This window comes from Coregonus clupeaformis, chromosome 12, assembly GCF_020615455.1.
Source record: "Coregonus clupeaformis isolate EN_2021a chromosome 12, ASM2061545v1, whole genome shotgun sequence".
Lineage (NCBI taxonomy): Eukaryota > Metazoa > Chordata > Actinopteri > Salmoniformes > Salmonidae > Coregonus > Coregonus clupeaformis.
Genome location: NC_059203.1, coordinates 62,897,499 through 62,919,871, shown reverse-complemented (window position 1 = coordinate 62,919,871; position 22,373 = coordinate 62,897,499). Strand labels below are relative to the sequence as shown.

The 22,373-nt window shown below is 46.7% G+C and overlaps 1 protein-coding gene across 10 annotated transcripts in view; it reads left to right on the top strand.

Annotated features, from left to right (window-relative positions):
• arnt2 (aryl-hydrocarbon receptor nuclear translocator 2) overlaps positions 1 to 18,590 on the top strand; it is a 95,261-nt gene extending 76,671 nt beyond the window's left edge. For all 10 annotated transcript variants that reach the window (XM_045224005.1, XM_045224006.1, XM_045224004.1 and 7 more), the window contains 6 exons: positions 1,805 to 1,928; positions 2,896 to 2,998; positions 3,409 to 3,547; positions 4,865 to 5,015; positions 15,374 to 15,519; positions 17,015 to 18,590. In XM_045224005.1, the coding sequence (XP_045079940.1) occupies positions 1,805 to 1,928; positions 2,896 to 2,998; positions 3,409 to 3,547; positions 4,865 to 5,015; positions 15,374 to 15,519; positions 17,015 to 17,113 (762 nt within the window). In that variant the 3' untranslated portion in view covers positions 17,114 to 18,590. The remainder of the gene's footprint in view (positions 1 to 1,804; positions 1,929 to 2,895; positions 2,999 to 3,408; positions 3,548 to 4,864; positions 5,016 to 15,373; positions 15,520 to 17,014) is intronic.
• Positions 18,591 to 22,373: the final 3,783 nt, after the last annotated feature.

The window sequence follows — 22,373 nt, the reverse complement described above, 5'->3', positions numbered from 1 at the left end:
TTGCAGGAACTGCTGACACACTCCAGCCACATGAGGTCTAGCATTGTCTTGCATTAGGAGGAACCCAGGGCCAACCGCACCAGCATATGGTCTCACAAGGGGTCTGAGGATCTCATCTCGGTACCTAATGGCAGTCAGGCTACCTCTGGCGAGCACATGGAGGGCTGTGCGGCCCCCCAAAGAAATGCCACCCCACACCATGACTGACCCACCGCCAAACCGGTCATGCTGGAGGATGTTGCAGGCAGCAGAACGTTCTCCACGGCGTCTCCAGACTCTGTCACGTCTGTCACGTGCTCAGTGTGAACCTGCTTTCATCTGTGAAGAGCACAGGGCGCCAGTGGCGAATTTGCCAATCTTGGTGTTCTCTGGCAAATGCCAAACGTCCTGCACGGTGTTGGGCTGTAAGCACAACCCCCACCTGTGGACGTCGGGCCCTCATACCACCCTCATGGAGTCTGTTTCTGACCGTTTGAGCAGACACATGCACATTTGTGGCCTGCTGGAGGTCATTTTGCAGGGCTCTGGCAGTGCTCCTCCTGCTCCTCCTTGCACAAAGGCGGAGGTAGCGGTCCTGCTGCTGGGTTGTTGCCCTCCTACGGCCTCCTCCACGTCTCCTGATGTACTGGCCTGTCTCCTGGTAGCGCCTCCATGCTCTGGACACTACGCTGACAGACACAGCAAACCTTCTTGCCACAGCTCGCATTGATGTGCCATCCTGGATGAGCTGCACTACCTGAGCCACTTGTGTGGGTTGTAGACTCCGTCTCATGCTACCACTAGAGTGAAAGCACCGCCAGCATTCAAAAGTGACCAAAACATCAGCCAGGAAGCATAGGAACTGAGAAGTGGTCTGTGGTCACCAACTGCAAAACCAGTCCTTTATTGGGGGTGTCTTGCTAATTGCCTATAATTTCCACCTGTTGTCTATTCCATTTGCACAACAGCATGTGACATTTATTGTCAATCAGTGTTGCTTCCTAAGTGGACAGTTTGATTTCACAGAAGTGTGATTGACTTGGAGTTACATTGTGTTGTTTAAGTGTTCCCTTTATTTTTTGAGCAGTGTATTAACATACTATGAGGTTGGAATAATACTGTGAGTATATCCCTCTTGAAATTGTGAAAATTATTATAATGCCCTTTTAGGTTAAGAGCTATTTGAAAAGACCACCTGAAATGTCACCCTGTTTTGGTGGGATGGAGTTTTGGCCTGACTGGTGACTTCACCAGGCGGTAAATTAGTTAATAGACCAATAATAAAGAGTTCCAAACCTCTCTGCCAATAACAGCTAGTTTCAGTTTTCCCCTCCCCACTCAGACCACTCCCAGACAATCCTAGCAAAATTCTTGCTTGAGAAATGTCTCTTTGCTAAGAAGCTATTTTTGTTTCTTATTGACCATTTTAATTGAAAACAATTACAGTCATGTAATTAATTGTTGCCCAGAAATGATTTGATATTGTGATTTTAAAAAAATGGCTGCATTGGACATTTAAAAGGGCTCAACTGTATAACAGGCTTGGGGTCAATTCCATTTGAAATCAAATTCTTCCTCAATGCTTGTCTATGAGGAAAAAAACGTTTGGAATTGGAATTTCAGTTCACCTCCTGAACTGACTGAATTCAAATGGAATTGAGCCCAACCCAACAGTTACTTGGGTTTCATTAAGTGAAGATGTCCTTCCCACTCGCTCTCCTCTAGCTGTTGACTGTACATCAGCAAGAGGGATATACTCACACCCTTGTATAAATAAAGGTAGTGTTATTAAATGAAGTTGTTCTTCCCTCCCCGCTCCCTCCAGGTGCCCGTTCCCAGTGTGGGAGGAGGGGTTCACGAGGCGGGCAAGAACATTGACAAGACGGACACCATGTTCTCACAGGAGAGAGACCCGCGCTTCGCTGACATGTACTCCGGCATCTCTGGCTGTACGCTATCTAGTTATATTCTCACCTCTACTTGTCTTGTTACGTGTGTGTGTTTAGATAAGCAAGCATTAATCAGCCAGTGTTTGTCGTAAGGCCCATGGTAGGCAGTTGGTTGTGGTGGTGGTATTTCATCCAGGGGAGAAATGTAAAACAACCTCCCCACAACTCAATCAGGACTGCAGTTTCTCCTCTCTCTCTCTCCATTCCCTCCCTCTTTCTATCTCTGACTGTGTGGTGTATTTTCTCTCTCTCTCTGAATGTCTATTTATCTGTCTCTCTCTCTCTCTGAATGTCTCTATCTGTCTCTCTCTCTCTGAATGTCTCTTTATCTCTCGCTCTGAATTACATTTTACAGTTTAGTCATTTAGCAGACGCTCTTATCCAGTGCATACATTATTATTTTTCATAATTTAATTTTTGATACTGGCCCCCCGTGGGAAACGAACCCACAACCCTGGCGTTGCAAATGCCATGCTCTACCAACTGAGCTACATCCCTGCCGGCCATTCCCTCCCCTATCCTGGACAATGCTGGGCCAATTGTGCGCCGCCCCATGGGTCTCCCGGTTGCGGCCGGCTACGACAGAGCCTGGACTCGAACCAGGATCTCTAGTGGCACAGCTAGCACTGCATCGCAGTGCCTTAGACCACTGCGCCACTCGGGAGTTAATGAATGTCTCTTTATCTGTCTCTCTCTCTGAATGTGTCTCTCTCTCTCTCTCTCTCTCTCTCTCTCTCTCTCTCTCTCTCTCTCTCTCTCTCTCTCTCTCTCTCTCTCTCTCTCTCTCTCTCTCTCTCTCTCTCTCTCTCTCTCTCTCTCTCTCTCTCTCTCTCTCTCTCTCTCTCTCTCTCTCTCTCTCTCTCTCTCTCTCTCTCTCTCTCTCTGTCTGTCTGTGTGACTTTCTCCCCTCTCTGTCGCTCTCTCCCTCGCTCTCTCTCTAAACAGTGTGTGTATTGTGTGGTTCTAGCTGGCGAGAAGAAGATGATGGTTCCTTCGTCTACGGCGGGAGGTCAGCAGCTCTACTCCCAGAACTCTCCCTTCCAGCCCGGACACTCTGCCAAGAGCTTCAGGTACACCTCTCTGTGTGTGGGTGGGTGCGTCTGACTGTCTGTGTGTGTGTTTGTGTGTGCCCTATGTGTGTGTGTGTGCCCTGTGTGTGTGTGTGTGCCCTGTGTGTGTGCCCTGTGTGTGTGTGTGTGCCCTGTGTGTGTGTGTGTGTGTGTGTGTGTGTGTGCGTGCATGCACATTGGTGTGTGTGTATATACGTGTGTTTAAAGTTGAAAGCCATGGGGAAAGACAGGGCCGCAGGTGATGGTTAAACAATTGAGCAGACTAGAGTTGACAGATGTGAACAGTTAAATGTGTTGTTTTGTTAAAGTCTAAAGTCTAAATATGACTGTCTGCAGGGGCCTATATAAAGGCTCACATGTCACACATTAACTTGGAATGCTGTCTCTCTCTCTGTGTGTGTGTGTTACAGCTCTTCAGTGATCCATGTCCCGGGGGTTAATGAAATCCAGCCGTCGGGATCGTCCAATCAGAACCTAGCTCAGATCTCCAGACAGCTCAACCCAGGACAGGTGACCTGGACCGGCAACAGACCCCCCTTCTCTGGTCAGGTAAAAAACACACACACAGGACTAGCAACAGACCCCCCTTCTCTGGCCAGGTCACACACACACAGGACTAGCAACAGACCCCCTTCTCTGGCCAGGTTACACACACACACAGGACTAGCAACAGACCCCCCTTCTCTGGCCAGGTCACACACACACAGGACTAGCAACAGACCCCCCTTCTCTGGCCAGGTCACACACACACAGGACTAGCAACAGACCCCCCCTTCTCTGGCCAGGTTACACACACACAGGACTAGCAACAGACCCCCCTTCTCTGGCCAGGTCACACACACACAGGACTAGCAACAGACCCCCCTTCTCTGGCCAGGTAAAAAACACACACACAGGACAAGCAACAGACCCCCCTTCTCTGGCCAGGTCACACACACACAGGAATAGCAACAGACCCCCCTTCTCTGGCCAGGTCACACACACACAGGACTAGCAACAGACCCCCCTTCTCTGGCCAGGTCACACACACACAGGACTAGCAACAGACCCCCCTTCTCTGGCCAGGTTACACACACACACAGGACTAGCAACAGACCCCCCTTCTCTGGCCAGGTCACACACACACACAGGACTAGCAACAGACCCCCCTTCTCTGGCCAGGTCACACACACACAGGACTAGCAACAGACCCCCCTTCTCTGGCCAGGTCACACACACACACACACACACACACACACACACACACACAGGCCTGAACATGTAGCAGAGGTGGTTTGCATTGTGTGTAGAGCCAGATAGAATCCAGAAATCTGAAACTGAACAAATATCTGTAGAATCAATCCAGACGTGGAGACTGGTTCCATTCCAGATCTAATGCCTAGGTGTTCTAGGTGTTTTCCAGTCAGGCAGACGACACACTTGATCACAAACTGACTCCCATAGCTACAGAATGTAGTCATCTCTCCTTTGGTTTACAACAGGAATCCTCTACTGCTAGCCAAAAGCATCAGTAGTAGTTCTAATGAAATGCGTTTGTGGTCGCTATGCAGATTCTCTTTTCGCTATGCAGAGCTCTCTCTTCTCACTTTAGTGAATCGCATCAGCAGAGCCTGATTATGGATAGATGGTGTGTGTGTGTGTGTTCTCTGATCTGCATAACGGACCACACAACATGCATGCTAAGGGTAGTGTGTTGAGCATATGGTCTTGAGCAGCTCATCTGTCTTCTCCTCACCCTATACCAGTCTCTCACACTCACACACACACACACACACACACACGTCTCTCTGCTAGTCTAGTAATACACACACGCTCTCTTTTCTTTCTTTCTTTTTTCTTTCTTTCTTTCTCTCTCTCTCCATCCAGTCCACTAAGGCCCAGTCCAGTCCGTTTGGGATAGGCTCCGGCCACAGTTACCAAGGAGACCCGTCTTCCTACAGCCCCCTGTCCTCCCCGGCCACCTCATCGCCCAGCGGCAACGCCTACTCTGGACTGGCCAACCGCAGCACGGCATTCGGTAAGCACCAGCCAATCACAGCAAAGCATTCCATCAATGTTTGTTTCGTTCTCAAATAACTTCACAGATCTTCATTGTGAAGGGTTTAAACACTGTTTCCATTGCTTGTTCAGTGAACCATAAACAATTAATGAACATGCACCTGTGGAACGGTCGTTAAGACACTAACAGCTTACAGACGGTAGGCAATTAAGGTCACAGTTATGACAATTTAGGACACTAAAGAGGCCTTTCTACTGACTCTGAAATACACCAAAAGAAAGATGCCCAGGGTCCCTGCTCATCTGCGTGAACGTGCCTTAGGCATACTGCAAGGAGGCATGAGGACTGCAGATGTGGCCAGGGCAATAAATTGCTATGTCAGTACTGTGAGACGCCTAAGACAGCGCTACAGGGAGACAGGACAGACAGCTGATCGTCCTCGCAGTGGCAGACCACGTGTATCAACACCTGCACAGGATCGGTACATCCAAACATCACACCTGCGGGACAGGTACAGGATGACAACAACAACTGCCTGAGTTATACCAGGAATGCACAATCCCTCCATCAGTGCTCAGACTGTCCGCAATAGGCTGAGAGAGGCTGGACTGAGGGCTTGTAGGCCTGTTGTAAGGCAGGTCCTCACCAGACATCACCGGCAACAACGTCTCCTATGGGCACAAACCCACCGTCGCTGGACCAGACAGGACTGGCAAAAAGTGCTCTTCACTGACGAGTCGCGGTTTTGTCTCACCAGGGGTGATGGTCGGATTTGCGTTTATCGTCGAAGGAATGAGCGTTACACCGAGGCCTGTACTCTGGAGCGGGATCGATTTGGATGTGGAGGGTCCGTCATGGTCTGGGGCGGTGTGTCACAGCATCATCAGACTGAGCTTGTTGTCATTGCAGGCAATCTCAACGCTGTGCGTTACAGGGAAGACATCCTCCCTCATGTGGTACCCTTCCTGCAGGCTCATCCTGACATGACCCTCCAGTATGACAATGCAACCAGCCATACTGCTCGTTCTGTGCGTGATTTCCTGCAAGACAGGAATGTCAGTGTTCTGCCATGGCCAGCGAAGAGCCCGGATCTCAATCCCATTGAGCACGTCTGGGACCTGTTGGATCGGAGGGTGAGGGCTAGGGCCATTCCCCCCAGAAATGTCAGGGAACTTGCAGGTGCCTTGGTGAAAGAGTGGGGTAACATCTCACAGCAAGAACTGGCAAATCTGGTGCAGTCCATGCACTGCAGTACTTAATGCAGATCCTGACCCCCCCCTTTGTTCAGGGACACATTATTCAATTTCTGCAAGTCACATGTCTGTGGAACTTGTTCAGTTAATGTCTCAGTTGTTGAATCTTGTGATGTTCATAAAAATATTTACACATGTTGAGTTTGCTGAAAATAAACGCAGTTGACAGTGAGAGGACATTTCTTTTTTTGCTGAGTGTGTGTGTGTGTGTGTGTGTGTGTGTGTATATATATATATATATATATATACACACACACACACCCTGCTAGGGTTGCAAAATTCCAGTAATGTTCCGTACATTCCCACATTTTCCAGAAATCCTGGTTGGATAGTTCCCAGAGTTCCTGCTTATTCCCTCTTGATTCCGGGAACCTTCCAATCGGGATTTCTGGAAACCTTGGACATTTTGTGAAACTTAACTTACTTAACCAAACCCGAGTCCTAACCTACAGGTTTTGGTGCAGGCTTTTGTTCCTGCCTAGCACTAGCACACCTGACTCTTCTCTGATGAGTTGAACCCAAAGCCTGGGACAGCCTGTATCTTTCATGATTGGCCACTGGGAATCAGCTCTCATAAAAAGCCACTGGGAATCTGTTCTCTTGAAAAGCCTGAAAAGAGTAGGAATTTGAAATGTTTGTTCTTGCTCTCATAGCATGTGTCTGTGTGGTAGAGGCTTGGTTGAACGTGTGTATGTTCATGTGTGAGCAGTACATCTGCTGAAAGGCATGTTTTTTTGCTACTTCACAGGTGTCGGCCCGTATCATCAAACTGTCTACACTTTTCTATAGTGACATACCAGCTTACCACACACACACACTCACACACATACGTGAGCACAGACACACACACGCGCACACTCTCGCACACACTGTCTGACATTCAAACGTTCCTGTGGGACAGCAGTGGGTTTTCATTGATGTCATGTTTCTCTCCTCTTAACGCTTCGCTGGCAAAATCTGTTTTCCATACATTTAACACACATCGACACACAGCCATTACCCCTTTCACCCCATGACATCAGATCGGGTGAGAGGATCCAAGGCACGCCAAATGAAGTTACCCAACCATGTGCGCGCACACACACACACACACACACACAGGAATGTGAAAAGATTTTAAATATATCCTTTTGGGTGATTTTGGAAGGGAAATATTGACAGTACAGTGTATGTCCATGTCTTTTGGGATATGTTATGTAAAGTCGGGTCATGTTTTAGCAATGTAGCATCTCCATAAAGGAAACCTGGTAACATACCTAAACCTCTCCATGTGGGCTGTGCACTGACTATCTCTCTTGGACAAGTCATTCATAGGGTAGAGGTAAAAGGTCAAAGCTAAACGTACTGTATGCTGGGGTTGCCTTGCAGTCCAACCAAGGGGAATGGAATCCACACAAGATATTCGGCAGCTATAGGAGGAAAGTAGACTGTTTTTTATGACAGATGTTGCTGTAGTTACGTATGAGACTTAGGAAATGGAAAAGAACAGACGGCAGCACTTTCGAAACCCCCCCTCAGTCGTCCAAAAACTGTCCATGCCATACTTTACTGTTGGAGCAGAAAATCTAGCTTGTGCATTTAAATAGTGTATTAGAATGCATTAGTAGTAGTGGCACATCTCAGGACGTCATAGATCTCTCTCCCTCTCTCTGTTTCTCTCTCCTCTGTCCTTTCTCTCTCTCGTTCTCCCTGTTTCTCTCTCCTCTGTTCTCTCTCTCTGTTCTCTCTCTCTGTTCTCTCTCTCTCTCTCTCTCTCTGTTCTCTCTCTCTCTCTCTCTCTCTGTTCTCTCTCTCTCTCTCTCTCTCTCTCTCTCTCTCTCTCTCTCTCTCTCTCTCTGTTCTCTCTCTCTCTCTCTGTTCTCTCTCTCTCTGTTCTCCCTCTCTCTCTCTCTCTCTGTTCTCTCTCTCTCTCTCTGTTCTCTCTCTCTCTCTCTCTCTCTCTGTTCTCTCTCTCTGTTCTCTCTCTGTTCTCTCTCTCTCTCTCTGTACTCTCTCTCTCTGTGTTCTCTCTCTCTCTCTCTCTCTTCTCTTTTTCTTCATCTCTCAGCTGGGGGGAATGGAGGTCTGGTCTAGCCATGACCATCTGATGAGCTTTTAATTGACAATCTTTACACTAATGGACTAGCTCTCTCTTTTTTCTCTCTCTCTCTCTCTCTCTCTCTCTCTCTCTCTCTCTCTCTCTCTCTCTCTCTCTCTCTCTCTCTCTCTCTCTCTCTCTCTCTCTCGCTCTCCTTCTGTCTCTTTCTAACACACACTCTCCCTCTCTCTTTCTCCTTCTCTCTTTATTTCTCCCTCTCTCCTCCGGGCTAGTCTTGGTGCAGAGACAGAGGTGAGGAGAGATACTAAGGAATAGAAGTGAGTTACAGCCAATCTGTTTCTCAGCACCTCTGACTTCCTCTGTCGTTGTGTGTTTTGTCATTTCCCTTTATTGTAGTCATTTACAGATTTGTTTCCATTCTATAAACAAACAATCATCCCTCCGTTCTCCTGACTAATTGTTCCTCTCCTCCTTTATTTCTGCTCGCATTCCTCCCTCCCTCCCTCCATTATTTACGGCACTAAACTGTCAAGGTGTGAGTGTGTTTATGGTTATCCCTCTCAGCAGCAGGATATGAGTTATGCTAGGGGATATGATATTGTAGAGCTTATCAATCTGCTTCTGTTTAATGTGGAGCGACCCCCACCCATCTCACACACACACACACGCACACAGAAGAACATAACTCTGAAAGCATCCCCCTACAGGGTGTGTCATGCAGTGTGTTAGCGCACCAGAAAGTATTTGTCTCCCTGTGTGTCGGTCTGTCTATCTGTCTGTCTGGCTCAGTATGTGTCTGTCTGTATAGAGGAGAGAGGAAATGAAGTGGAGCGACTGCTGCTGTGTCTCTCACATCTGAGAGTGAGGGTGTTTGTGGTCATCACAGTGGGACACAACCAGGCCGCTCCTCAATGCTCTGTGAGTGAGGTCATCACAGTGGGACACAACCAGGCCGCTCAGCAATGCTCTGTGTGTGAGGTCATCACAGTGGGACACAACCAGGCCAATCCTCAACGCTCTGTGGGTGACGTCAACACAGTGGGACACAACCAGGCCAATCCTCAACGCTCTGTGTGTGTGCACATACGTCCATGTAACTTAGATATCTCCCTGTTTTTAATATTCCAGCTAGGAGGAACATGTAACTTAGATATCTCCCTGTCTTTAATATTCCAGCTAGGAGGAACATGTAACTTAGATATCTCCCTGTTTTTAATATTCCAGCTAGGAGGAACATGTAGCTTAGATATCTCCCTGTTTTTAATATTATTCCAGCTAGGAGGAACATGTAACTTAGATATCTCCCTGTTTTTAATATTCCAGCTAGGAGGAACATGTAACTTAGATATCTCCCTGTCTTTAATATTCCAGCTAGGAGGAACATGTAACTTAGATATCTCCCTGTTTTTAATATTCCAGCTAGGAGGAACATGTAACTTAGATATCTCCCTGTCTTTAATATTCCAGCTAGGAGGAACATGTAACTTAGATATCTCCCTGTTTTTAATATTCCAGCTAGGAGGAACATGTAACTTAGATATCTCCCTGTCTTTAATATTCCAGCTAGGAGGAACATGTAGCTTAGATATCTCCCTGTTTTTAATATTATTCCAGCTAGGAGGAACATGTAACTTAGATATCTCCCTGTTTTTAATATTCCAGCTAGGAGGAACATGTAACTTAGATATCTCCCTGTTTTTAATATTCCAGCTAGGAGGAACATGTAGCTTAGATATCTCCCTGTCTTTAATATTATTCCAGCTAGGAGGAACATGTAACTTAGATATCTCCCTGTCTTTAATATTCCAGCTAGGAGGAACATGTAACTTAGATATCTCCCTGTTTTTAATATTCCAGCTAGGAGGAACATGTAACTTAGATATCTCCCTGTCTTTAATATTCCAGCTAGGAGGAACATGTAGCTTAGATATCTCCCTGTTTTTAATATTATTCCAGCTAGGAGGAACATGTAACTTAGATATCTCCCTGTTTTTAATATTCCAGCTAGGAGGAACATGTAACTTAGATATCTCCCTGTTTTTAATATTCCAGCTAGGAGGAACATGTAGCTTAGATATCTCCCTGTCTTTAATATTATTCCAGCTAGGAGGAACATGTAACTTAGATATCTCCCCGTCTTTAATATTCCAGCTAGGAGGAACATGTAACTTAGATATCTCCCTGTTTTTAATATTCCAGCTAGGAGGAACATGTAACTTAGATATCTCCCTGTCTTTAATATTCCAGCTAGGAGGAACATGTAGCTTAGATATCTCCCTGTTTTTAATATTATTCCAGCTAGGAGGAACATGTAACTTAGATATCTCCCTGTTTTTAATATTCCAGCTAGGAGGAACATGTAACTTAGATATCTCCCTGTTTTTAATATTCCAGCTAGGAGGAACATGTAGCTTAGATATCTCCCTGTCTTTAATATTATTCCAGCTAGGAGGAACATGTAACTTAGATATCTCCCTGTTTTTAATATTCCAGCTAGGAGGAACATGTAACTTAGATATCTCCCTGTCTTTAATATTCCAGCTAGGAGGAACATGTAACTTAGATATCTCCCTGTCTTTAATATTCCAGCTAGGAGGAACATGTAACTTAGATATCTCCCTGTCTTTAATATTCCAGCTAGGAGGAACATGTAGCTTAGATATCTCCCTGTTTTTAATATTCCAGCTAGGAGGAACATGTAACTTAGATATCTCCCTGTCTTTAATATTCCAGCTAGGAGGAACATGTAACTTAGATATCTCCCTGTCTTTAATATTCCAGCTAGGAGGAACATGTAGCTTAGATATCTCCCTGTTTTTAATATTCCAGCTAGGAGGAACATGTAACTTAGATATCTCCCTGTCTTTAATATTCCAGCTAGGAGGAACATGTAGCTTAGATATCTCCCTGTTTTTAATATTCCAGCTAGGAGGAACATGTAACTTAGATATCTCCCTGTTTTTAATATTCCAGCTAGGAGGAACATGTAACTTAGATATCTCCCTGTTTTTAATATTATTCCAGCTAGGAGGAACATGTAACTTAGATATATCTCCCTGTTTTTAATATTCCAGCTAGGAGGAACATGTAACTTAGATATCTCCCTGTTTTTAATATTCCAGCTAGGAGGAACATGTAGCTTAGATATCTCCCTGTTTTTAATATTATTCCAGCTAGGAGGAACATGTAACTTAGATATCTCCCTGTTTTTAATATTCCAGCTAGGAGGAACATGTAACTTAGATATCTCCCTGTTTTTAATATTCCAGCTAGGAGGAACATGTAACTTAGATATCTCCCTGTCTTTAATATTCCAGCTAAGAGGAGCATGTAACTTAGATATCTCCCAGTTTTTAATATTCCAGCTAGGAGGAACATGTAGCTTAGATATCTCCCTGTTTTTAATATTATTCCAGCTAGGAGGAACATGTAACTTAGATATCTCCCTGTTTTTAATATTATTCCAGCTAGGAGGAACATGTAACTTAGATATCTCCCTGTTTTTAATATTCCAGCTAGGAGGAACATGTAACTTAGATATCTCCCTGTTTTTAATATTATTCCAGCTAGGAGGAACATGTAACTTAGATATCTCCCTGTTTTTAATATTATTCCAGCTAGGAGGAACATGTAACTTAGATATCTCCCTGTTTTTAATATTCCAGCTAGGAGGAACATGTAACTTAGATATCTCCCTGTTTTTAATATTCCAGCTAGGAGGAACATGTAGCTTAGATATCTCCCTGTTTTTAATATTATTCCAGCTAGGAGGAACATGTAACTTAGATATCTCCCTGTTTTTAATATTCCAGCTAGGAGGAGCATGTAACTTAGATATCTCCCTGTTTTTCATATTCCAGCTAGGAGGAACATGTAGCTTAGATATCCCCAATACCTCATACCTCAATGTATTTCCTAGTATGAGTTCTGCCTGTGGATTATTCCTTCTGTGTGTCCCAGATGGCACCCTATTCCCTATATGGTGCACTTTATAGGGCTCTGGTCAAAAGTAGAGCACTATATAGGGAATAGGGTGCCATTTGGGATGCACCCCTAGGCCTATGGCTTTGTGCATTGTTCACTGGTGACTCATGATGTATCCTACACAGACACATTATTGTTCGTTAGGAACACCTACGTGAAATATCAGAGACCTTGGGCACACTCAGCAAATCAATGGATTTATGAGTAGGATGTCCTCATTACAATGGCTCTGACACATTAGCGGTACAGAAACACACACACACACACACACACACACACACACACACACACACACACACACACACAGCACTAGGAAGCCAACGGTGCGTGGCGCTCCCTCAGCTCCTCTCAGATAAGGATTTATTGTCTAGTCAGGTCAAGACTTCAAAGCTGTTTATGATGGTTTTACAGCCTTACTAACTACTGCATAACTTCCCCCGTCGTGGCATGTAGGCGTTTTATGGGATAGGGAGGTGTGTGTGTGTTTGTGTGCCTGATAAAGTACATGCCTACATACATGAATGCAGACCAGCGTGTTTGTGCTTGCGTCCAGCTCTCCTGAAACATTCCTAACTGCATCTCTAACCTCTCCCCTGAGGGAGACATGTACTATTCCCTACATAGTGCAATACATTTGACCAGAGCCTTCTATATATAGCACTATATAGGGGACAGGGTGCCATTTGGGATGTAGATATGTATTAGTGTTGGGCCTGTAGGGAACAGAGAACATGGATGACTATATCATCCATAAGGGTAGGTAACAACACATCTGCCACACTGATCCTCAACACGGGGGCCCCTCAGGGGTGCGTGCTCAGTCCCCTCCTGTACTCTCTGTTCACCCATGACTGCATGGCCAGGCACGACTCCAACACCATCATTAAGTTTGCCGACGACACAACAGTGGTAGGCCTGATCACCGACAACGATGAGACAGCCTATAGGGAGGAGGTCAGAGATCTGGCCGTGTGGTGCCAGGACAACAACCTCTCCCCTCAACGTGACCAAGACAAAGGAGATGATTGTGGACTACAGGAAAAAAAGAGGACTGAGCACGCCCCCCATTCTCATCGACGGGGCTGTAGTGGAACAGGTTGAGAGCTTCAAGTTCCTTGGTGTCCACATCACCAACGAACTATCATGGTCCAAGCACACCAAGACAGTCGTGAAGAGGGCACGACAAAGCCTATTCCCCCTCAGGAGACTAAAAAGATTTGGCATGGGTCCTCAGATCCTCAAAAAAATTCTACAGCTGCACCATCGAGAGCATCCTGACTGGTTGCATCACCGCCTGGTATGGCAACTGCTTGGCCTCTGACCGCAAGGCACTACAGAGGGTAGTGCGTACGGCCCAGTACATCACTGGGGCAAAGCTCCCTGCCATCCAAGACCTCTATACCAGGCGGTGTCAGAGGAAGGCCCTCAAAATTGTCAAAGACTCCAGCCACCCTAGTCATAGACTGTTCTCTCTGCTACCGCACGGCAAGCGGTACCGGAGTGCCAAGTCTAGGTCCAAAAGACTTCTCAACAGCTTCTACCCACAAGCCATAAGACTCCTGAACAGCTAATCATGGCTACCCGGACTATTTGCACTGCCCCCCACCCCATCCTTTTTACGCTGCTGCTACTCTGTTAAGTATTTATGCATAGTCACTTTAACTCTACCCACATGTACATATTACCTCAACTACCTCAACTAGCCGGTGCCCCCCGCACATTGACTCTGCACCGTTACCCCCCCTGTATATATAGCCTCCCTACTGTCACTTTATTTTACTTCTGCTCTTTGTTTTTCTCAACACTTTTTTTTGTTGTTGTTTTATTCTTACTTTTTTTGTTTAAAATAAACGCACTGTTGGTTAAGGGCTGTAAGTAAGCATTTCACTGTAATGTCTTCACTTGTTGTATTCGGCGCATGTGACCAATAAAATTTGATTTGATTTGATTGATTTGATTTGATCCTGTCTGAACACCAAGGGTGGTGAAGTGTCTCCTCACACTTATGCAATGTATCTGCCGACTGCTCACTGTCTCTCCTCCTCCCTCCCTCTCGCTCTCTCTCGCTGTCCCTCCCTCCCTCCCTCCCTCCCTCCCTCCCTCCCTCCCTCCCTCCCTCCCTCCCTCCCTCCCTCCCTCCCTCCCTCCCTCCCTCCCTCTCTCTCTCTCTCTCTCTCTCTCTCTCTCTCTCTCTCTCTCTCTCTCTCTCTCTCTCTCTCTCTCTCTCTCTCTCTCTCTCTCTCTCTCCCTCTCTCCCTCTCTCCCTCTCTCCCTCTCCCCCTCTCTCCCTCTCTCCCTCTCTCCCTCTCTCCCTCCCTCCCCCTCTCTCCCTCCCTCCCCCTCTCTCCCTCTCTCCCTCCCTCCCTCTCCCTCTCTCCCTCCCTCCCTCTCCCTCTCTCCCTCCCTCCCTCTCCCTCTCTCCCTCCCTCCCTCTCTCCCTCCCTCCCTCTCTCTCCCTCCCTCTCTCTCCCTCCCTCCCTCTCTCTCCCTCCCCCTCTCTTCCCTCCCTCTCTCTTCCCTCCCTCTCCCTCCCTCCCTCCCTCCCTCTCTCTCCCTCTCTCTCTCTCCCCCTCCCCTCTCTCTCTCTCCCCCCTCCCCTCCCTCTCTCTCCCCCCTCCCCCTCCCTCTCTCTCCCCCCTCCCCCTCCCTCTCTCTCTCCCCCCTCCCCCTCCCTCTCTCCCCTCCCCTCCCTCTCTCCCCCTCCCTCCCCCTCCCTCTCTCCCCCTCCCCCTCTCCCTCTCCCCCCTCCCTCTTCCCCCCTCCCTCTTCCCCCCCTCCCTCTTCCCCCCTCCCTCTTCCCCTCTCCCCCTCCCTCTCTCTCTCCCCCTCCCTCTCTCTCTCCCCCCTCCCTCTCCCCCCTCCCTCCCTCTCCCTCTCTCCCTCCCTCTCCCTCTCCCTCCCTCTCCCTCCCTCCCTCTCCCCCCTCCCTCCCTCCCTCTCCCCCCCTCCCTCCCTCCCTCTCCCCCCTCCCTCTCCCCCCTCCCTCTCCCCCCTCTCTCTCCCCCCTCCCTCTCTCCCTCTCTCTCTCTCCCTCCCTCCCTCTCTCTCTCTCTCCCCCTCCCCCTCCCTATCTCTCTCTCCCCCCCCTCCTCTCTCTCTAGATGTGTCAGGAGAGGGCAGTCAGAGTGGGGGTCAGTTCCAGGGTCGGCCCAGTGAGGTCTGGTCCCAGTGGCAGAACCAGCACCACAGCCAGCAGGGAGGAGAGCCACACTCGCACCCCAACCCCTCCCAGACCGAGGTGTTCCAGGTAACTCAGAGACACACCCTAACACAGGGGTTCCCAAACTTTTTTTGCCCGCGACCCCAACCATGTGAAAAAAATGATGTAATTAACAGCCAATGTTTCCTTTTTTATTTGGGGCTCAACTCACCATCACATCCTTTTAATGTGGGGCTATGACAGTCAATTGCAAATTAGTTTGACCTAGTTTTTTTTCACAGTTCCCAGTTGTCTTGAAGGCACAATTTTCTCACCACCGCTAATGAGATGGGTGTGCTTGATGCATGTCACGTTGGAGCTTCTCAAAGACAGGGGCCGTGGTCAGCAGTGACACCTCATCTCTGCTGTCACATCCAACCTGGATCAATATTTAGTTTTAATGCAGACGAGCGCACTGCTCAATCTAGCTTCACACAGATATGAGCTGGCGAAGGGTACCATGAGTTTTATTGCTCTGAGGGAGACTGCAGGGTATTCCCTTTGAGTCAGGAACCAAAACTCCTCCGTAGTGAACTGTGAATGCATTGTCTGCAGCATACATGACAGCTCGAAAGGCTGCACTTGAATCATTCTGCAACTGTCAAGGGCAGCCTTTCCCCATGATCTAAGGGCACTCTCTGGTTGAATTTTATATTTCAATTTAATTCTCCCGCGACTCATTTCCATATCAGGCGACCTCACCCCCTCCCAGACAGAGGTGTTCCAGGTAACACAGGGACACTCCCTAACCCCTCCCAGACAGAGGTGTTCCAGGTAACACAGGGACACTCCCTAACCCCTCCCAGACAGAGGTGTTCCAGGTAACACAGGGACACTCCCTAACCCCTCCCAGACAGAGGTGTTCCAGGTAACACAGGGACACTCCCTAACCCCTCCCAGACAGAGGTGTTCCAGGTAACACAGGGACACTCCCTAACCCCTCCCAGACAGAGGTGTTCCAGGTAACACAGGGACACTCCCTAACCCCTCCCAGACAGAGGTGTTCCAGGTAACACAGGGACACTCCCTAACCCCTCCCAGACAGAGGTGTTCCAGGTAACACAGAGACACTCCCTAACCCCTCCCAGACAGAGGTGTTCCAGGTAACACAGGGACACTCCCTAACCCCTCCCAGACAGAGGTGTTCCAGGTAACACAGAGACACACCCTAACCGCCTCCAGACAGCACTGTTCCAAGTAACACAGAGACACACCCTAACCGCCTCCAGACAGCACTGTTCCAGGTAACACAGGGACACACCCTAACCCCTCCCAGACAGCACTGTTCCAGGTAACTCACACACACAGAGACACACTCTAACCCTTCCAGGTAACATGCACACCAACACCGAGCGCCAATATCCTACAGTAATCCATGTGTATGGGAGCCAGGAAGAGAGGCCACCTTGGACACACTGTGCTTCAATGGCTTATTTCCTCTCCTTTCCTGGCCTGAGCCCAGTGTACACAGTGCTGTCTGATATGGCTCCACATGAAAGTCTAACCTTTCCTCTCTCTCCCTCCCCCGTCTGTCTCTCTGTAGGACATGTTGCCGATGGCAGGAGACCCAACACAAGGAACAGCCAACTACAACATCGAAGACTTTGCTGACCTGGGCATGTTCCCTCCCTTCTCCGAGTAGAACCCGTTGAGTAGAACCCTTTTACGTTCTATCAATGGAACGCTGCTCTGTTCTTCCACTAGAACCCACTGATGGTGGAGAAAGGAACAGAACACGATGTGCATCCGTCCTTCATGGCTACCCATCGTCACACACACAGAGAGTTTGTTATCGCACACATGCAGTAGAGCACAGTGAATGTCCAGATGCACTTGTCATAACACACATACACACACCCTCACATAAACACACCCACACACACTACGTTTTAAGGCATTGAGGCCAAGTTTATCTCTCTGACACATACCTCTTTCCTTTACGAGAGGAGAGTTGGTTCTATAGAAGACCGGTACATTACTAGTGGTGTACTGACCTTTTCCTTTGTAATAATGTCTTAATTCACTCAAATGATGGCTGTTTTCATAAACTCTTTTATCAAAGCCTTGTGAATTTAAAGGTGCAATCTGTAATCTTTCATTTCCCCTAGTGGCATCTTGAAGTACTACAAAATATGCCAAGAAGCAGTAAAAAATACAAAGACTAGAAAATTCAACAATGCAGGCACCCCCCTTCCATTTGCAAACACTTGCAGAGGCAGGCAGCACTTTTTTGGGGGAAATGAAAATTACAGATTGCACCTTTTAAGCTGCCAATATCCACTTTGCACTCCATTTGAAGTCAACTCTGCCAAACTGCCCCAGGCCAAGAGACACTCACCACGCTGATCAATGTTGATATCATCGATACATATTATCATACAGTATGTCGCTGCTGCTCTTCCCTCAGTATTACATTAAGCTTATGACGTAAATTATACCTATATGTAGTGATGTTCATAACCCCTGGCTAAAACCTACTGAAGTCTAGAAGGATTCTGTGTATAAAAAGAAAACGTAAAAAATGAATTCACTCACCGGAAAAAGAGTCTAAGCTACAATGCTTAAGTGCACTTCATCGAAGCTAACGGCTAAAACTCACCAGCTTGCAAAAAAGGGAAAAAAAAACGCCATACCGTCAAAGCAACGCAGTACAGTATATTATACTAGTCTAGTGTATCCTTGTGGCTCTCACTGCTCTACTTTATAACTTTATAATATTATTATCTTTTATGATTATTAACAGAGACTGAATAATACTTTATAGCGAGGGAACTTTTACATGATAGATTGTGTACCGTGTCTCTGGTAAACGACTGATGGGACAGAATCTAGAACTGGAATCCTTTTGCTAAAAAAAAATCTCAAAATTGATGTTTTTGTAAATAATGTGATTTTTATGTTGACTCGTGTTACTTTTACACAGTATACGTTGTTTTTTGTGTATGTTTGTGTAGGTCATCAATGTGTGCATTGTGAGTACATATTTAACTATCGGTATTTAGTTTAGTCTGTTAATTGTACATTGAGTTTAAGGAACCTGTATAAAATTGTGTAAATGTTACCCATTTATTTTTGTTTAACACATTTTTGTGCTTGTGAAAATAAATCTTTATTGGTTATGTGGCTTCCAATCAAAGATATGTTTCTGGGCAGATTTTTGTGTCACAGAATATAGTGTAGAAATAATTAACACACAACCTTAAAGTACAAGAAGAACATAAAAAATATATTTCCATACAAGTTATACAGTGAGGGGAAAAAAGTATTTGATACCCTGCTGATTTTGTACGTTTGCCCACTGACAAAGACATGATCAGTCTATGATTTTAATGGTAGGTTTATTTGAACAGTGAGAGACAGAATAACAACAACAAAATCCAGAAAAACGCATGTCAAAAATGTTATAAATTGATTTGCATTTTATGAGGGAAATAAGTATTTGAACCCTCTGCAAAACATGACTTAGTACTTGGTGGCAAAACCCTTGTTGGCAATCACAGAGGTCAGACGTTTCTTGTAGTTGGCCACCAGGTTTGCACACATCTCAGGAGGAATTTTGTTCCACTCCTCTTTGCAGATTTTCTCCAAGTCATTAAGGTTTCGAGGCTGACGTTTGGCAACTCGAACCTTCAGCTCCCTCCACAGACCTTAATGTGCTTCTTCTTGAGCCACTCCTTTGTTGCCTTGGCCTTGTGTTTTGGGTCATTGTCATGCTGGAATACCCATCCACGACCCATTTTCAATGCCCTGGCTGAGGGAAGGAGGTACTCACCCAAGATTTGACGGAACATGGCCCCGTCCATCGTCCCTTTGATGCGGTGAAGTTGTCCTGTCCCCTTAGCAGAAAAACACCCCCAAAGCATAATGTTTCCACCTCCATGTTTGACGGTGGGGATGGCGTTCTTGGGGTCATAGGCAGCATTCCTCCTCCAAACACGGCGAGTTGAGTTGATGCCAAAGAGCTCGATTTTGGTCTCATCTGACCACAACACTTTCACCCAGTTCTCCTCTGAATCATTCAGATGTTCATTGGCAAACTTCAGACGGCCCTGTATATGTGCTTTCTTGAGCAGGGGGACCTTGCGGGCGCTGCAGGATTTCAGTTCTTCACGGCGTAGTGTGTTACCAATTGTTTTCTTGGTGACTATGGTCCCAGCTGCCTTGAGATCATTGACAAGATCCTCCCGTGTAGTTCTGATCCTCCCGTGTAGTTCTGGGCTGATTCCTCACCGTTCTCATGATCATTGCAACTCCACGAGGTGAGATCTTGCATGGAGCCCCAGGTAGAGGGAGATTGACAGTTATTTTGTGTTTCTTCCATTTGTGAATAATCGCACCAACTGTTGTCACCTTCTCACCAAGCTGCTTGGCGATGGTCTTGTAGCCCATTCCAGCCTTGTGTAGGTCTACAATCTTGTCCCTGACATCCTTGGAGAGCTCTTTGGTCTTGGCCATGGTGGAGAGTTTGGAATCTGATTGATTGATTGCTTCTGTGGACAGGTGTCTTTTATACAGGTAACAAAATTAGATTAGGAGCACTCCCTTTAAGAGTGTGCTCCTAATCTCAGCTCGTTACCTGTATAAAAGACACCTGGGAGCCAGAAATCTTTCTGATTGAGAGGGGGTCAAATACTTATTTCCCTCATTAAAATGCAAATCAATTTATAACATTTTTGACATGCGTTTTTCTGGATTTTTTTGTTATTCTGTCTCTCACTGTTCAAACCTACCATTACAATTATAGACTGATAATTTCTTTGTCAGTGGGCAAACGTACAAAATCAGCAGGGGATCATATACTTTATTCCCTCACTGTAGTGTTCCATTGTTTGAGACACATCCTTGTCCTGTGTTTTTGTAATGGCAACTCTCCAATCTAGTCTACAGTTTGGATTTACAAAGGGATATGTTAGATCTGTCTCTACTGTAGGTTTCCGTTGCTTGTCAAAACATATCGTCATGAAGACGTGTGTATCACTCATTCATTGGTGTCCTCCGAGCCCTGTCCTAGTGCCAGGAGCATCAGTGTGCCCTTCCTTTCCGGAAGGAATCAGGGTGAACGTGAGGGAGGCGCTGAGTTGGGCTCTCTCCCATAGTTCTCAGTCTGATGGTGTGTGTGTGTGTGTGTGTGTGTGTGTGTGAGCGCGCGCGCGCGCACGCACGTCCATGAGTTAGTATTTGTGTGTGGAGAGTTCGCAGGCATGTCCCTCTCTTTCCACACTATCACTTCACACAAGACAAGATGGGCGTTTGTCTGTTTTCATTAAGGTGGACTTACCCTAGAGTACCGGGAGATGAGTCTGCAGAAAGAACAAATGGCTACCTCTTCCTTTCTCTTTTCCTTCACGAACACACTGAGATGACAAGATGAGGCAATATGGTTTTTAAAAAAAAGCACTGCTGACCTATTGAACGTTATTCAGTGGTCAAAAAGGAAAGGTGTTGCCGAAACTTGGTCTGAAGAAAATATTGGAGATGGCACAATAGGGTGAAAAGGGTTTCAGTGTGAGCAGGGTTTATGGGAGGATTCAATAACACTTCACAGGAGATGGATGTGTGTGTTTTCAGTTGGCTATAGTGTATTTAACCTACTAGGACTTTGTTCTCCTGACACTAGTAACTACTGTACTGAATCTGTTTGCTTTCAAACGGTGGAATCTTCCACCCACCATTATGACATGAGCTAGCAGGGAGGGAGAGAAGAAAAGCAGTGGTGGCCTGTTCCCCCAGGCTGGGGTTAACTGTGAGGTTATCATTAACTCTGAGGGGTGGCCTGTTCCCCCAGGCTGGGGTTAACTGTGAGGTTATCATTAACTCTGAGGGGTGGCCTGTTCCCCCAGGCTGGGGTTAACTGTGAGGTTATCATTAACTCTGAGGGGTGGCCTGTTCCCCCAGGCTGGGGTTAACTGTGAGGTTATCATTAACTCTGAGGGATCCAGGTAGATCCTCACTGAGATTGCTATATCACAATGTCCGTGGTCATAGATGACTACATTGCAGACACATGCCAGATCTCACAACGACTGGATAGGTGTATAACATATCAGCTAACCACATCATGTGATATAGCAATCTGATGTCCGACTGCGCAGTCGATGAAGTGGCGCATAACCATTGTTGATGCTTATGCATGTAGTTGGCCTGGAACGCACCAATACAAACTGAAATTCATGGGCATGACAGTGGTCACGTTCCAGGACGATTATTGTAGTCACATTGCACGCAGAAACCAATGATTGTGTGCCACATCATCGACTGTGCAGTCAAGCATCAGATTGCTATAGCATACCATGTGGTTAGCTGATACAGTATGTTTAACACCTATCAAGGCGTTGTGCGATCTGGCAGGCGACTGCAATGTAGTCAGCCTGGAACGTGGTGAAAGAGTAGGCCTATCACAATACAAAGACAATTGATATAAGCAAAAAACCACAACGATGTGCAGTGGGCTAATTAACCACGCTCAAGTGCTGAGTAACTTTGCCTGAGACCTGAAGACTTGTGTTAGCTCCTCGATGACTGTGTTAGCTCAACGGGCTAACACAGTCTTGTGGCTCGCAGGAGACCCGGGTTTGAACCCTAGTCTGTCACACTTCAATTGTTATTTTCCATTGAAAATTATGTTTTGTCCAGGACTAAGCTTAATCTGTGTCTAGGGAACCAGCCCAAAGTGTATCGTTAATGAGAGTGTGTGGAATGGGTGACTTCCAAAGCACAGCCGAAGCAACACGATTCCCCAAGTAAACAGGTTGTTGGTGTGTTGGGGTTTGTTGCCGTTGTACGTTCAGATGGCTGAGAAGCAGAAGAGCGTGATTCAAGCCTGTCAGCACACAGACTGTCAGACAAACAGAAAGACAGACTCAAAACCCAGCCCTGGCAAACACGACAGATTCCACAAGCAC